The 16,823-nt window shown below is 48.2% G+C and overlaps 3 protein-coding genes across 4 annotated transcripts; all 3 read left to right on the top strand.

Moving 5' to 3' along the window:
• The first annotated feature begins 829 nt into the window (after positions 1-829).
• On the top strand, positions 830-5,676 carry LOC125515860 (serine/threonine-protein kinase STY46). The gene is made up of 16 exons (XM_048681354.2): positions 830-1,455; positions 1,558-1,672; positions 1,835-1,920; positions 2,009-2,131; positions 2,511-2,565; positions 3,049-3,159; positions 3,265-3,315; positions 3,516-3,694; positions 3,775-3,882; positions 4,027-4,100; positions 4,193-4,368; positions 4,476-4,571; positions 4,658-4,738; positions 4,877-4,930; positions 5,060-5,194; positions 5,390-5,676. Exons 1-16 carry the CDS (start codon positions 1,235-1,237, stop codon positions 5,459-5,461), a joined length of 1,737 nt encoding a protein of 578 aa, XP_048537311.1. The 5' UTR covers positions 830-1,234; the 3' UTR covers positions 5,462-5,676.
• Positions 5,677-5,716: 40 nt separating this feature from the next.
• Positions 5,717-10,083, top strand: LOC125515861 (serine carboxypeptidase-like 51). Its single transcript, XM_087531250.1, has 11 exons — positions 5,717-6,877; positions 6,979-7,073; positions 7,189-7,296; positions 7,451-7,738; positions 7,842-7,909; positions 8,028-8,133; positions 8,240-8,515; positions 8,637-8,687; positions 9,294-9,346; positions 9,430-9,562; positions 9,654-10,083. The coding sequence occupies exons 1-11, from the start codon at positions 6,727-6,729 to the stop codon at positions 9,720-9,722; spliced, it is 1,398 nt and encodes a 465-aa protein (XP_087387376.1). The 5' UTR covers positions 5,717-6,726; the 3' UTR covers positions 9,723-10,083.
• Positions 10,084-10,676: 593 nt separating this feature from the next.
• On the top strand, positions 10,677-16,448 carry LOC125517129 (phospholipase D delta). 2 transcript variants are annotated; one of them, XM_048682317.2, is made up of 3 exons: positions 10,677-11,702; positions 12,915-13,031; positions 14,870-16,448. In XM_048682317.2, exons 1-3 carry the CDS (start codon positions 10,716-10,718, stop codon positions 16,370-16,372), a joined length of 2,607 nt encoding a protein of 868 aa, XP_048538274.1. In that variant the 5' UTR covers positions 10,677-10,715; the 3' UTR covers positions 16,373-16,448. The 2 variants fall into 2 exon arrangements, with proteins under 2 accessions (XP_048538274.1, XP_087387375.1); XM_087531249.1 differs by lacking the exon at positions 12,915-13,031.
• Positions 16,449-16,823: the final 375 nt, after the last annotated feature.

Below are 16,823 nucleotides of genomic sequence, written 5' to 3'. Positions count from 1 at the left end.
CGACCGAGTCCAGCGTGAACCGTCAGATCCAACAGTCGTGGTGGTTCTGTGCGGGTCAGATCCAACGGCCTGCAGGCGACCGGCCGAGTGTTTGGGCTGCCGCGAGTGCCTAGTACTGGCCAACTATATATAGTAATCAAATGTAATAAATTTAATTTTTAATATTGCTAATCCGAATACTAAAGTTTTATACTTACTACAAAATCTCGTAGAAATAACAGTATCCAATTCCCACAGCAACATGTGGGGTGTCATCTCTCTTAGTCTCTAGTTAACAAAGATTTGTGAGATCTACTAGTAATCCCTCCTTTCTGGTTTATTGGTCTCATCTCATTTTCTTGGTTTTACCATATTATAAATCTTATTTTCACTTCTTTTCCACCACATGTTCACATTCTAAGGTGCATTAAATTGATGCATGCAAGGATTAAAAGAAACCAACAAATGCATGCAATCATTCCTACTCATTTACTGATCATCCATGTATATATTGCAATTAATGCAGATTAAAGTTTGAGTGCTAATTTTGTAAAATATGAGAGATATTTTTTCTTTAGTCATCAGCTGCCTTGATTGATGAGATTTTAAATTTAAGCTCTATAAGATGGTACTGTAGACAGAAGGCCAGTGACTAGTTTTATGCTCGTGGATCTGTCCGGGACGAAGGAAACGACGGGCTGTCAGTGCGCATCCTCCACTCGCCGCATCACATCTGACTTGGCCTCCTCATTATTTTACCAATCTGGTCACGGGTCTCCCAATCTGGCCCTAAAATAATTTAATCCTTAATCAAATCAATCCGTGTAAAGACAGACATAAATCAGGGGGCGCGGCGCACATCAAGCCCCACGATCTCCTACACTTTTCTTCCCCAACACGAATCGAACCTCACAGCCTCTTTCCTCCTCCGGACGCAAATCAAATCGATTCAATCCCGGCCCGATCCGACCCCAAAAGAGGCAGAAGCATTGCCGAATTTGCGACGCCGTCATCTCCGCTCTCTTCTTCGTCTCTGATCTCTGATCCGGCCGTCGGTTCTCGTTGGCCGCCCGTGCATCGATCGAGCGCTATAATAAAGCGCCCGCCTTTTTCTTCTCGCCGCCTCTTCACGTGCGGGGCCGCCACCGCCTCCCATGCAAGCAGCGCAGCGGCGGTAGGAGCACGGGCATCCTATTCCTACCTCGCGCGCCCGCCTGCAGACGCTCCTGGTTGGTTGGACTTGGATCGGCAGCCGATGGCCGTGGAGGAGCCCTCGCCGCCGCCGGCCGCCGACTCGTCCGCGCCGCGGCCGCAGCAGCCGGAGGTCGGGGCGGGGGGACGGCGGACGGACAAGCAGGGCCGGCGCCTCGAGGTGTACAAAGAGGTGCTCGCCCGCCTCCGCGCCTCCGGCGGCGTCGAGATCTCGCCGGCCTTCCAGGACGCGCTCTGGGCGCACTTCCACCGCCTGCCCGCCCGGTGAGCCCTCTCCTCCGCTCCCCGCCGCCCGATCGGCACCGTCGTGCGTGCGAGCTGAATTGCTGATGCCGTCCGTCGTGCGTGCGACGCCTGTCTGTGCAGGTACGCGCTGGATGTGAACGCGGAGAGGGCGGAGGACGTGGTGACGCACCAGCGGCTGCTCGAGGAGGCGCGCGACCCGGCGCGCCGGCCCGCCCTGTCGGTGCGCGTTGTACAGGTAACATCTTCCCGACAGAGCACAATCTTGCAAAGTTAAACACTTAATTTGTGTGGGTTATCTCATGAATCTTCTGACAAATTCAGTTTTCATACATTGTGTTCTGCATGTCTCTGTTCATGATTACTGACGCAACTGCTCTGTTTCGTTCTTGATCTTCAGGTATCTAGGATTATTGATGGTGATATGGATGATTCCTGTGATCATGAGATGGAGATGGTTCCTTCTAGTCACTTGCCCAGCCAAATGTACGTATACTCTCTGAATATCTGTCAGACACCTCCTTATTTGCTCATGTTTGCTAATTGTGCCGTGATTTGCGCAATTATTCCTCAGGGTTCACCCCCCTCCTGCATTCGGCTCGTCCTCCAATCTAGAGGCACTAGCTCTCGAAGCAAATGAGTCTGATGTCGGTAGCAGCAATAACGACGATGATAATAGCGTTCATCTCGTCTCCAGGTATATAATTTCTTTTTCAGTTCAAGTGCTTTCTTGCTTTTTGATTACGACATTTTTTACAGTAATATGAAGGTGTATTAATATGATTGTATTTCACAATGTTGCTATTCCATTTGAAGAGGTTGGCCATAATCATTGGAAGTGTTATTTGGTGCCGCTTTGCAGTTGTAGAAGTAGAAAAACACCCCCCACAATCGAAATAATTAGTGCTTAGTTGCAAATCTGCTCCTAAATTTATACTGTATAAGATATTTGTTTTAGATCACTTCCTTACTGTCCTCGAACAATATTGTGAATTTCTTTAGAGGGATAAATTGGTGCCTTTATATTTTTTTTTCTGTGTAGTTGATTAGTTCTCTCTATGTTCTGAATATTGCAGGCCAATGCATGAGATAGCATTTGCATCAACTGATAAGCCAAAGCTACTTAGTCAGGTAAACAAACGTACCAGGACAAGGCATAATCCCCATCTAAATAGGCCTCTGCTGCCATGGCATTACAATTTTATTTACAGAGTCAGTCAACCTGCTCTTAGCACAGCAAATGAAATTCAGTATATGCAGAAGCTGGCAAGTACTCCCTCCGTCCCATAATATAAGAACGTTTTTGACACTGCACTAGTGTCAAAAACGTTCTTATATTATGGGACGGAGGGAGTAGTCACTAAGAAATGATACGCAAAAATAAGTGAATAGAAGAAGAATTTGAATAAAATAAAATACAAGAAATAAACTATTAAGATGCATTGACATCAGAAATCTACAGGATTTTACTGAAATCACCTTTTCTCTAACACACATCAAAATTAATGTCATTGTACTGAAATCACTTGAACTTTACTGTAAAGTACTTTCAGACCAGGTCCTCCACTCAGCATCTGGCTGGATTCTTGTACTGACACTTATATACATTTACAGCTGACTTGTTTGCTTGGTGAGCTCGGTCTTGACATCCAAGAAGCACACGCATTTTCAACAATCGATGGCTACTCACTGGATGTATTCGTTGTCACCGGTTGGCGTCTTGTGGTATGCAATAGCTAACTGATTTCAGCACATTAGAGCGTGTCCTTTTCCTTACTACTATTTCAGTAATTTTTGTGTTGATATATTCTCTTTTACTGCCACTCATAGGGTACTAAACAGCTGCAAGAAAAGATAATGGAGAAATTTCGCAGTGTTGAGGTATAGGCTTCTGTCTGGGCTTCTTGTGTGAAGTTTAATACCTCTAACTGAATAATAAGCACTCTCCTGTTTGGTTTCAGTAAATTTGCTAACTTTACCTGAATAATAGAAAATGCAATCTCCTAGAGTTCTCGTTTCATGATGCAAAAGAAAAGTTTGTGCAGACATGCATTGTGAATACTAAATTGGGTTGTGTACAGGCACAAGCTTGTACAGTATCAAGCGCATCATCACCTTCATTGGAAGGCCTGCAAGGTGGAGAGAGTAGGCCCACATCTACCAGTGTGCAAATACCATCAGATGGAGCAGATGTTTGGGAAATAGACCTGAAGCTGCTCAAGTTTGGGAACAAGGTTGCATCTGGATCAAACGGTGACCTGTAAGTTCCTGTTTGTGAAGTGAGAACAGTTAAACCTTGGAAAACCTGGCAGAATGTCATTTTATTCTTTGTTTTCTTAGGTACCGTGGATCATACTGCATCCAGGATGTGGCCATTAAAGTAGTGAGACCTGAGCGCATCAGTGCAGATATGTACCAAGATTTTGCGCAGGAAGTGTACATTATGAGGTTAGCTTAAAAGTTTAGTCTCCATATACAGGCTCCATCTCCGATTTGTTTGGCCAGTATTCAAATGCCTGACTGAGTTACTGGCAATTATTACTTATGCCTATATAGAGTTATAGACTTATTGCTTAATCCACATGCTCGCAGAAAGGTTCGTCACAGGAATGTTGTGCAGTTTATCGGTGCCTGTACAAGACAGCCCAACTTATATATTATAACAGGTAGATTACAATGGGATTAATGTTTGTAATTGTTATCATGCAGATAATGCTAATTGTTTTTGACACCTTTCCCCCTTTTTGGTATATTTTAGACTTCATGTCAGGAGGGAGTGTATACGATTACCTCCATAAAAAGGGCAGTTCCTTCAAGCTCCCAGAAATACTAAGAGTGGCAACAGACATCTCTAAAGGAATGAGCTACCTGCATCAGAACAACATAATTCACCGAGATCTCAAGACTGCAAATCTTCTCATGGATGAAAACAAGGTTGGTGTGTGTTATAAATCATGCTATGCATTTTAGCAGATAGCTTTCCTACTGATATTCTCACTTAATAGTTAAAACTCTATAATTAAAAAGAGCATCCTTTTCAGGTTGTAAAGGTTGCGGATTTCGGTGTTGCACGTGTGAAAGATACTTCCGGAGTGATGACTGCGGAGACTGGAACTTACCGTTGGATGGCCCCTGAGGTGTGCCGTCATGTTTATACATGTCATAAGAAAACAGTAGTGATTTTTTTTGTCTATTCTAACATGTATGTGCTATCTAACTTCAGGTCATAGAGCATAAGCCGTATGATCACAAGGCAGATGTTTTTAGCTTTGGCATTGTTCTATGGGAGCTTTTAACCGGCAAGGTAGCTGCAATTATTATTATTATTATTCTACATAAGTAGACTAACATTTTTATGTCGCTTTCTTTTTAAGCAGCATATATATCTGTATACGTCTACTTCTACTTCTAGAGTTAAATTGTAACTGTTCTATTTGTCCAGATTCCTTATGATTATCTAACTCCACTGCAAGCAGCAATAGGTGTTGTTCAGAAGGTAAGCCTTGCAGATACTTGTTGGAACCGCCTTTTTTTCTTGTCGATAAACTTGATGGAACCCATTGCTATGAGATAGCATTTTCCGGAGATGCTAATTAATCCTCCTCTCGATGCGCATTTTGTGCAGGGCATCAGGCCGACGATTCCGAAGGATACCAATCCCAAGCTAGCAGAGCTGCTTCAGAAATGTTGGCACAGAGATTCAACCGAGAGGCCTGATTTCTCCCAGATCTTGGAGATCCTTCAGAGACTCTCCAAAGAGGTCAGCCTCGCCTACCCTTGTTTTTGCATCGGAATCCATCGCATGTTTCAGCGAATTTCTCGTGATTTTCCAGTTAACTGCACCAAAACGCAATTTTTTCTGTCGGAATTCACCGCCTACTTCCTGCCAAGTACCTCTGTTCCTAAATATAAGACGTTTTGGCGGTTCATATCTCACTCGGAAGTAACATGACAGGTGGGAGCCGACGGCGACGGCCGGCAGAAAACGAAGTCGGGCTTCCTTTCGGCGCTGAAGAGGAGCCACTGAAGGCAGCAGCAGCACCAGCTCTAACAAGCTTCCTCTGTGTTGATGCCCAAGTATAGGTGATTCGATGCCCGCGCTACTGTAGTGTACACTGATAATAATTTCCTCACGTAGTAGCTGTTTTGCCCCATTTCGCTCCCTCTTTTTTTTTTTCTTTTGCCATGTATCAACTGTTCTTCTTGTTCTAGTGTTACTGTTGAATGAACGTTAAAACACAAGAGAGGGGGGGGGGGGGGGGATCGTGGTAGAACATGTCTCATTTGTATCATAAAAATCAAAATATAAGTCATGTAAAGACTGACATGACAAAACTGAAAAGATAGTTGAACATCTCTGAGCTTGACATCAATGTCCGTCACCTACCTCCGGCACCACCATAACAGCTACCAAAGAAAAATAAATAATGGATCACCTCCTCACCCGAGCTTCACGCGGCTCCGTCGCCTATATGCAGCTTTGCAGACCTCCAAGGTGACTTATTAAAAGTAAAGCCATTGCTGTTGAATGAATCAGACCGGGGCAACACCTCGGACACGCAATCGTATTTCAGATCTGGCACCCCACCACGACTATGATGCTGAAGGAGGAAACAATACCTGCCATCCATCAAACACAAACCCAGCACATGTTCCGTCTTTTAGATGTCGTCGATACAGACCATAATCTGCATCATCTCTGGGACTACCTCTCAAGCTCCACGCCGGCGTTGGAGCAAACGCCGTCGCAACGGCGGAGCCCGAGGACATTGTTCCACCACGAGGATGACGCCGCCGCCGCACCATCCTTACTTGAACAGACTGATTTTCAAATCCGTTCCTAACCATAGGACCGATTGCCTCGTTGAGGACAGATCTAAAGTTTCTTTATTCAGTGCCGCCATTGCCGCCGCAGAAACGAAGACGATGAAGAGCCAAAAACCTAAGCAGAACTGTAGGTGGGCTGAAGCATGGCTACGTCTACGTGCATCCTCGTTTGAAGCGCGGCCGGCGAGAGATGCATGGGATCACTGTCGTGGTAGCCAGCAGCTCTGACCAAGCCGCCTTGGAGCGGGGTGAAATTGCCGGCGTAATTGTGGTCGACCGGACGTCGTTACGACTGATGCTGCTGGCTAGCCGCCGCATTAGAACTCCCGACGAAGCAATTGTTTATGCGCAGCCTATGTCGCACAATGGCGGCACCTATTTTAGGCGCGTAACGCTTGTTACTAGACGCACGCCCACCACAGACCACAGTCCGTGCAAGTCCGCGCATAACGCGCCACTTGGAAGATGGGCAAGTACTGCCGCCCCGTCGCTCTGTCCTCTCTCCTGCTGCTCAGCCTCTGCTGCCTGTCTCTGCTCCGGGCTGGCTCCGCCGCGTCCGTCACCGCCGGCGCCACCGACGGCAGCGAGCTCTGGGGATACGTGGAAGTCCGGCCAAGTAATCCACGTGCTCCCTTGCCTCCCTATATACGCTGGTCTGGTCATCGTTTCGTTGGCGCGAGAGTCTGAAGCTCCTTTGGTTTTTGATGTGTGTTGCAGAGGCTCACCTCTTCTGGTGGTACTACAAGAGCCCGCAGAGGGTGTCCACGCCGTCAAAACCATGGCCGACCGTCCTCTGGCTGCAGGGCGGCCCGGTACGCCATCATCTTCTCTTCTCTTCTTACTTACGTACCTATGCCGGAGCCATGGCTGCCCACCGTACCGGCGAAAGCTCACCGTCGTTTCCATCGATGTCTGTCTGCCGAGCAGGGAGCGTCCGGCGTCGGGATCGGCAACTTCCTGGAGGTCGGGCCGCTGGACGTCGACCTCAACCCCCGCAACTCCACCTGGCTGCAGAAGGCCGACCTCATCTTCGTGGTCAGCCACAGCTACAAACTCCTCCTCCATATTTAATCTTCCTGACCTGACGTCGCCGTTTGGATGTATACACTGACGACTGACCGGTCGAGCTCTGGTCGTAACGTGTTCTCTGTGTTGATGGCTGGCTGGATGCATGGCATGGCAATGGCAGGACAACCCCGTGGGCGTCGGGTACAGCTACGTGGAGAGCGCCAGCGAGCTGGTGACGAGCGACTGGGAGGCGGCCGCGGACGCCACGGCGCTCCTCAAGGCGCTCGCCACGGAGGTGCCCGCCCTGCGGGAGGGGAGCCCGCTGTTCCTCGTCGCCGAGTCCTACGGCGGCAAGTACGCCGTCACGCTCGGCGTCTCCGCCGTCCGGGCCATCCGCGCCGGTGAGCTCAACCTCACGCTCGCCGGCGTCGCGCTCGGCGACAGCTTCATCTCGCCGGAGGACTTCGCGGTGAGCGAAATGGTTTCTTGGATTTCTATTTGATCTCATCGCGTAGCATAATGCGTTGTTAAGATTAATAAGAGCGCTCTTTTGGATGGATGGATCGGTGCAGATCTCCTACGCGCCGCTGCTGCTGGACGTGTCGAGGCTGGACGACAACGCCGGCGACGCCGCCAAAGGGTAACATTCGAGCTACCATGCCTACCTTCCTGCCTTCTTGCTTAACACGGCAAAAAAAGGAAACATATATTCGGACTCACCGATCACATGCATGCATGCGCGCGCAAACTCTGACCAGGATGGCGGCGACCGTGAAGGAGCAGATCGCTGCGGGGCAGTTCGCCGCCGCGTGGAAGTCGTGGACAGACTTGCTTTTGTTTATCGAGTCCAAGAGCGCCAGCGTTGTAAGTGTGAACTAGCTTTCAACTAACTTAGTGTAGCTTTCAACTAGCTTAGTGTGGCTTTCAACTTCTTTGAAAACCTTAGGGAGTTTTGTTTTCCCCTTGGTAGGACACCTATAACTTCTTGCTTGAAGCCGGCATGGACCCGGTGTCAGCGGCCTCTTCGTCATCGGTGGCGGCGGCGAGCAATGCCCAGACAATGAAGTACTCGACGTACCTCGGCCGCAAGGAGGCTACATCTGGCCCCAACACCTTAAGCGGCATCATGAACGGGGTCATCAAGGAGAAGCTCAAAATCATCCCCAGTAACCTCACGTGGCAAGGGATATCTGAGCTGGTCTACAACGCGCTGGTCAATGACTTCATGAAGCCTAGGATAGACGAGGCAAGTGAGCCTGGCTCCAGACCGACCGACAAATATTTGTTCATTTTACTTTTGTTTTGTTAAACTGCGACGAAAGGGACGATGTTTCACTAATTGATGGAACTCTCTGCAATTTCCACAGGTTGATGAGTTGTTGTCTTACGGCGTGAATGTGACAGTGTACAATGGCCAGGTGACTGTTGCTCTTCATTTTTGCTTAATGTCTCTGGCAAATAGTACCTATAAAAACCTTGACATTTTTTTTGTGCTTGTGAATTATTATAGGCGTAATGTTAGTACATATATATTTGTTGATTGTTCATGAAGTTTATTAATAGGAGTAATGGAAGAACATTTAGTCAGATTACAAATCAAATGACCGTGAAATTTTCTTGAAATATTACTTCCAATTTAGAAAGACAAATGGTGTCACCATGCAATTTACAAATGGAAACTGGCCAACTTGTAACCAAGACACTAAAAACGACTTGATTTCATCTTCGATGTGAAGCAAATGGTTGATTGCTACGAATGGTCGATGTACTGTCGATTGCATGAAGGTACCAGATTAGCAAATGGAAGCATTTTGAGTAAGAAACGGCTCCTAAATTTGAGATGAATTTTTTTTCTGAATAAAATGTTCACATGAACTTTCGTCTTTCAGTTTAGAGACAACCACTCCCACGGTCCACATTCTATACCCAGCTATTTCCAAATGAATAGCATTTCATGAATGGGCGTAATTTATGTAAGTCTCTATTTATAGTACTAGAAGTCCAACAAATTTATTCTTGTGAAGCTTGATGTGATCTGCTCGACGATCGGCGCAGAAGCATGGGTGCAGAAGCTCAAGTGAGGCCCTCAATTCCTCTGTCACGCTTCACCTCGTCGTTTAGATAGGTGTGAGCCCTCTAATCACGCTTTTGTACTTTCAGATGGGAGGGGCTAAAGAACTTCACAAGCCTGCCAAGGCAACCCCTGTACTGTGGGTCCTCCAAGGTCACCCAAGCCTTCGTCAGATCCTACAAGAACTTGCATTTCTACTGGATCCTTCGAGCCGGACACTTTGTAAGCTCATCAACATATATGCTTCCCTCCTTGGTGTCTTATATGATGCTCTTGAGCTGAAGTTGATATTGGTGCATGTCTGATATTGCAGGTGCCTGCTGACCAGCCTTGCATTGCGCTGAGCATGATAGGTAGCATAACCCAGTCTCCGGCAAGTTAGATGATACACCAACTATAGCTCTGTTGGACTTTTTTTGGTGGGGTAGCTCTATTGTACCATCTGCGAGAAGATAAATGGTGATCATGATTCAGTAAAAACTCATGTTCCGACCTTTGCTGATTGGATTTGGGAACAACAGGGTTGGCACATCATTCCCTTCTTGGAGATGCTTCTATAGAAGACTTGTATTCCTGGTATTGTCATGGTTTGGTTGATGTGCCTGCTTGGCGTGTGTCACCATTTCTCTTTCCTTATATATTTCTAATTATTTTGTTGTGTGAATCCTCGATGTTTTGAATAGCTCTTCATATCGTGTTGTTATAGAGAGCTAGGTGTAATTGATATCTTCTTAGTATTAGTATTTTTTTCTTATCAGAAAATAAATCATTGCACCAATGCTAAAATCCAAAATAAAAAGACTTTCCGCCGACTGAGTTAGTCGCCATTGTTTGCTACCCTTCTTCGTCTTCGGTGACCTCTCTCGTGCCTCCTGTTGTGGCTGCCTTTTGCACCTCTTGTTGCTTGTGGCCCCCTCAACAGAGACCGAGGTGGGTCGATAAAAATTGTAGCAAAGAAAATGAAAACAAAAGAAACACTACTTTTCCAATGTTAAAGGTCCAAAGGTTGATTTAAATGTTTTTTCATGAAGAAGTATATTACATACAACCCCGTAAAGAAAAGTATATTACGTACTCTATTTAATATATTTGTATCATGGCGTGTACATCATCCTAGACTCGAAAAGAAACGAGAGGAAACGGAAAAGGAGGGGGACGTTGAGTAGAGGAGCAGCACAAGCATCAGCCTCGAGCCAAGCCAAGAATCGCATCTCAGGGGCCCACCTGACCTCTCAGGTCCACGCTGTTTCCTCGCTTGGCCCCACCTGTCAGTGTCTTGTAACGCCTGCTAATTAGCTCATAAAGGTGGCGGGAGCATAACGGCACGGCCCGGAGATCGGACGCGCGCAAACGCACGCCGACGGACCGGCCGGCCATGTCGTCCATGGCCGACGACGGCGAGCGGCTCGAGCTCCTCCACGGCGACCTCGACCTGACCATCCACGAGGCGTGCGGCCTCCCCAACATGGACGTCCTCTCCACCATCCTCCGCCGGCTCTGCATCCGGCCCCGCCGCCTCCCCAGCCGCAACATCGACGCCGACACCGACGCCGACAGCCCCCTCCGCCGCCGCCGCCGCCGCCGCCAAAAGCCTCGCGGCCGCCACAGCATCGTGCCGACCTCCGACCCCTACGCCGTCGTCGCCGTCTCGGGGCCGGACGGCCCGGACACCACGCTCGCGCGCACCTACGTCGTCCGCAACTCCGAGGCCCCGGACTGGTCGGCGCGCATACGCATCCCCCTCGCGCACGAGGCCTCCCGCCTCGTCCTCCAGGTCAGGGACTCCGACCCCTTCGGCTCCGACCTCATCGGCTTCGCCACCCTCCCGGCCGCAACCCTCCTCGACGGCAAGCCCATCGCGGACGCCTGGCTCCCGCTGCTCCGCCCGGACGGCCGCGGCCCGCCGAAACCCAACTCCGCCATCCGCGTCTCCCTCACCTTCACCCCCGCATCGTCGTCGCCCTCCCGGCGGCGCCGCTTCGGCGGCGTGCCGGCGTACTTCCCGGCGCGGCGCGGGTGCGAGCTGAAGCTGTACCAGGACGCGCACGTGGCGGTGGGGGCGCCGTGCTCGTACGAGCGCGGGCGGTGCTGGGAGGACGTGTGCATGGCGGTGCTGGGGGCGCAGAAGCTGGTGTACGTGGCGGGGTGGGCGGTGGGCGCGAGGGTGCGGCTGCTGCGGGAGGAGATGTCGCCGGAGATGGCGGAGAAGGCGGCGGAGGTGAGGGCGCTGGCCCGCGTGGAGGTGGAGAAGATGGCGCTGGGGGATCTGCTCAAGTACAAGTCGCAGGAGGGCGTCCGCGTCTGCCTCCTCGTCTCTGACCATCACGACACTCCCCTGCACCCCAGCTTCTTCCTAAACACGGTAAGATCAGCCTGCTAGTGCGTAATTGGCGATTCCAATGGAATTTCGTCAAAATTTAGCAAATATTTCAGCGAGTTCAGTACGCGCCAACATATTTGCAGTTCGATCAGGTTATCTCAGTTAGAAATGAATTGGGGCCAAATTCCAACTTTTGCCAATTTTTATCAAAATTCATATATATATATATATATATATATATATATATATATATATATATATATAATTTGTGTCCAAAATACATGATTGGGTAAAACCAATTGAATATATCGCATTTGGATTGGAACCAGAAGTTCCCACACACGAACCAGTAAGTCCATGTACTATTGCATTGGTCTTTGTATGCTTTAGCGAGCATTTAAGGCAAGGTTGAGTTGTCATTACGGTGATTTATGATAATCCTGTTTGCCTTACTAGATTTTTGCCCTTTTTTGTGTTTGTTTGGTTTTTCTGTTTATATTTGTCCTATTTTTCTAAGTGAGGTTATAAAACAAGATAATATCATGTGAAAGTCAAGCTTCGGTGGAAACCGATGGAAACCACGTGCAAAAGTATGTTTTGAAGTTTTGAGCAAATCTAATAGAAAATACGACATGTTAACAACGTGATGTTCTATTAGCATGTGAACTTCCAAGTTGAAACACAAATTTGATAATGAGGTGCAAAAAAAATCAGCATTGAATAGTGCCGAACAAGAAACGTCTCTTAACATAAATCGTTTTTATTGTAGCGTGTAAACTGTTTTGTGTTTGAACTTGGAATTTCACATGTCAGTATAACACCACTCTCTTAACATAATGCATTTTTTTTAGAATTTTTGAAACTTTCAAACATGGTTTCCACAAAGTTTTCATTGAAACTTGGTTTTCACACGATATTTTGTCATAAAACAAAGCACAAGACATCACAATTTGGCAACTGAGTCTAAACATCATGGAAGAGAATATTGACAATTTATTGATAAATGCCCATGTGAATAAAAGTATAAATTGAAGTTTGGATATAGCATGCTTCTCTTGAATACGATGTTGAAATTCCTAGTATCAATATGAATACCAAAGATGCAATATGAAAATTCTCTGACACGAGAAAAACCTTAGTGGAAGAACTCAATATCTAGAATTTGAGGCTTGTATACATCACTAAACATGTGAATGAAGAAGAAAACATATAGGTGTATTCTTATGTTGTGTTTTTTATTTGCTATTTTATTAGGGAGGCATGATGCAAACTAGTGGCGAAGACACGAAGAAGTTTTTCAAACAATCATCTGTGATTTGTGTACTCTCGCATCGCTACCCTAGAAGCAAAGTCGATATGGCCAAGCAAAAGGCAAGCTAAGATACCATATTTTCTCTTATATTTGTAATGTTTTTTGGTTTGTGTGATTTATTATTAACTACCTGATGGTTTCTTCGGACATTGGTCAAAATTTAGGTAAATGTGCAAATTAAATCCTTTAAGTTCACAAGTCCCGTATAATCTTATCGTACCAAATGCCTCAAAAAAATTCATAAAATTTTCATCATCCTCAGTTTAGCTTTGTGTCATTTCCACTACCTTTATTTTTAGTACATTAATTGTTCATGGAGCCTTGACGTATATATTTATTTGAGCTATATGTTTGAAAATATCATTTAAAAAAGATAAACTAATTTGTATACATTGCAGTTGCATAATTAGAAAAAAAACCAAACACATGGTTTGCGTATTACCCCAAAAATGAACAAATAGCAGGGATTAGTTGGTCATAAGCTGCTATAAACATGTCAATGGAGTAATCTAAGTCCACATAATTCTATACATGTGCATTGACAAGTGATGTGATGAATGCTAGAGCATGTTTGCAAGAAAGGCCGGCAATTTGCCATTGTATGCAAGAACATGTAGTGCTATGCAAGTTGACGACAAACCTAAATCTGCTGCCTCCCAATTGAGTAACTTCAACAACTTCTTCCGAGCATTCTACCACCTCCAACTTTAACTCTACTATTTGCATTCAACTTATTAATTATGTGGGGCAAAATTAAACCAACTAACTTTTTTTGCTACTTTTCTCCTTCGATTCCACATGATCATAATCATCTACCTAAGCTTGCCCATTAAGGCGTCCAAGTTCAAAGTCTTGTGGTGCTTAATCCATTTATTGAATCACTCTCTCAGGTTGTTGGTTACATAGTCCACCTTACAAATGGTTGAGAACTGACTCCTAGTCCACAGTTGTACCTCGTCGTCCGGCGCATCTGCAGTCCCTCCATGGCTACCATCTCCAGCCCCTCCATGGCCGACCTCCGCGGCACTGTCTTACCCAGCAATGTCGCCGCCCTTAATCTCTCCTGTGTCTCGCGAGTCCCCGCTGCCACCGTTGTGCCGCCATCGCTCGCTAGGTGTGGGAAGACATGGGGGAAAACCGAAAGAAAATCAGAGACGGTTTGTGTGATAGGCATGGGCAATTTTCTCTGCCTTAAAAAACTGACAAGCAAACTAAATGATATATGCTAACAGAAGTGATGGAAGTGTTATAGAAGGCACAAATTTTAGAGTTAATGTTATATAAGGAGGGGGAAATCAGCGGAAATTCGCAGGGGCACGTAAGTGCGGGGGCACTAACCTGTCAAGCCTTGTCGCGCACTCGACCTGCCTCGCGATTCGCGAAGTAGTTGAATCTCGCATGAGGGCACATTAAAAAAGAAAATCCCTCAAAAAGATTTAGGTTTGAACGATGGAAATTACGATTTTTTCATCTAAAAATGCAAAGTTTCAACAAGTTTCTGAGATATATTTTTAAGCAATTTTTCTGTCAATCGTAGACACATTTTTTTTACACTTGTACTAAGTTTCAACAATACATTTTTTTTACACTTGTACTAAGTTTCAACAATCGAAACTTAATTTTTTTAAAGTAATCAAAATCTATTCAAAATTATCTTATTTCAAAGCACTGGTCACGAGGAACATGAATATTTTGTTTAAAAGATATAGAACTTTGAAAATTGGAAGCCAAAATAAAAGGCTGGCACTTGAGTGCCCTCGCACTTGCGTGCCACAAATCCTCATCCTAGGAATCAGTGTTAAATAAGAAAACAACATTTAAAAGAGTGTTATATAACTTTTCTCAATTTGGAACTAGATGCATGAGCTGATCAGTGCGATGCCTGTCCAGCGTGCAGGTGGTGGGCACGCCGTACGCGCACAACCAGAAGAGCATCCTCGTCGACACGCCGGCGTCCGAGGCCACCCGCCGGATCACGGCTTTTCTGGGCGGCCTCGACCTCGCCGCTGGCCGATACGACACCCCGGCCCACCGGCTCTTCGGGGACCTCGACACCGTCTTCCGGGGGGACATCCACAACCCCACGCTCGGCGACGCCGCCGGGGAGAACGGGCCCCGTCTGCCGTGGCACGACATGCACTGCCGCCTCGACGGCGCCGCCGCGTACGACGTCCTCAAGAACTTCGAGCAGCGGTGGCGGAGGGCGACGGCCAAGCACTTGAAGGCGTCCAAGCACGGGAAGGACGATGCCCTGCTGAAGCTCCAGCGCATCCCCTGGATCCTCAGCCCGGTCGTCGCCGACGGCGAAGATGACGCCCTGCGCGTCCTGCCGGAGGATGACCCCCGGTGCTGGCACGCGCAGGTGTTCCGGTCGGTGGACGCCGGGTCGGTGAAGGGGTTCCCGCGCTCCTGGGAGACGGAGGAGATGGAGGCGCGGCACCTGCTCTGCGACAAGAGCCTGGCCGTGGAGCAGAGCATCCACGCGGCGTACGTGGCGGCGATCCGCGCCGCCGACCGGTTCGTGTACCTCGAGACCGAGCGCTTCCTGGGGTCGTCGTACGCGTGGCCGGCGCCGTTCCGGCACCCGGGCGCCGGCAACCTGGTGCCGATGGAGATCGCGCTGAAGGCGGCGAGCAAGATCAGGGCCGGGGAGGACTTCGCGGCGTACGTGGTGCTGCCGATGTGGCCGGCGGCGGAGGGGCCGCCTGGGTCGGCGCCGGCGCAGGAGGCCCTCTTCTGGCAGGGGAAGACGATGCAGGCGATGTACGAGGTCGTCGCGTCGGCGATCGTGGAGGCCGGGGCCAGCGGCAGAGCGCACCCGCAGGACTACCTCAACTTCTACTGCCTCGGCAACCGCGAACAGGCACCGGCGGATCTGTACGGACGGGCGGCGGAGACGGGGACGAGCCCGGCGGCGCTGGCGCGGAGGCACGGACGGTTCATGGTGTACGTGCACTCCAAGGGGATGGTCGTGGACGACGAGTACGTGCTCCTCGGCTCCGCGAACGTCAACCAGCGCTCCCTCTCCGGCTCCCGCGACACCGAGATCGCCGTCGGCGCGCACCAGCCGCACCACACCGGCCGGCGGCCGCGCGGGCAGGTGCACCGGTACAGGATGTCGCTGTGGGAGGAGCACCTGGGCGGGCTGGCTGAGGTTCTGAAGGCGCCGGAGTCGCCGGAGTGCGTGAGGCTGGTGAATCAGGTGGCCCGGGAGAACTGGGACAGGTACACGGACGAGGGGGAGGTGGTGGAGACGATGCAGGGGCACCTGATGAAGTATCCGGTGGAGGTGGACCACGACGGCAGCGTGTGGCCGCTGACGGGGCACGAGTTCTTCCCCGACGTCGGCGGCAGGGTCCTAGGCTCCACCAACAAGTTTCCCGATCATCTCACCATGTAGCCTTCCTACTGAGTACTGACCCTTTGAGCTCTAACATTATGTTTACACAAATTAAGGGAAATGGGATTTGTAGCAACCTACTGCACGCTTACAACGCGTTTGAGTTCACAAAAGCTATATGTAAGTTGACTAAATTTATAATTTGGATAAGTCGATTTTGTGAGAGAAGGAATGGTTGAAGGAGGAAAAAGAAAGAAGGATCACTATTGGCGGATATCGTCTTTGGAGGCCGAGCTCCATGAAGCTTGGTTTTGAAAATTTTGAATTTTGTCGAATTTCATATTTTCTACATTTCAAAAAAACCTGAAAAAAAAACATATACATGAAGGCATAACACACATGTGTGTAAATTTTCAGGGCAAAATAAGTTGAAATGAGGGCGGTGCAAAAAAAGACAAATCTGGGGCTTTTTAACACATGATACTATTCATCCTTTCAGGCCATGAATTTA

This window comes from Triticum urartu, chromosome 6A, assembly GCF_056163025.1.
Source record: "Triticum urartu cultivar PI428250 chromosome 6A, HENAU_Tu73, whole genome shotgun sequence".
Taxonomy (NCBI): Eukaryota; Viridiplantae; Streptophyta; class Magnoliopsida; order Poales; family Poaceae; genus Triticum; species Triticum urartu.
Note: the sequence above shows the minus strand (reverse complement) of the source record. Positions and strands in the feature narration are given on the sequence as shown.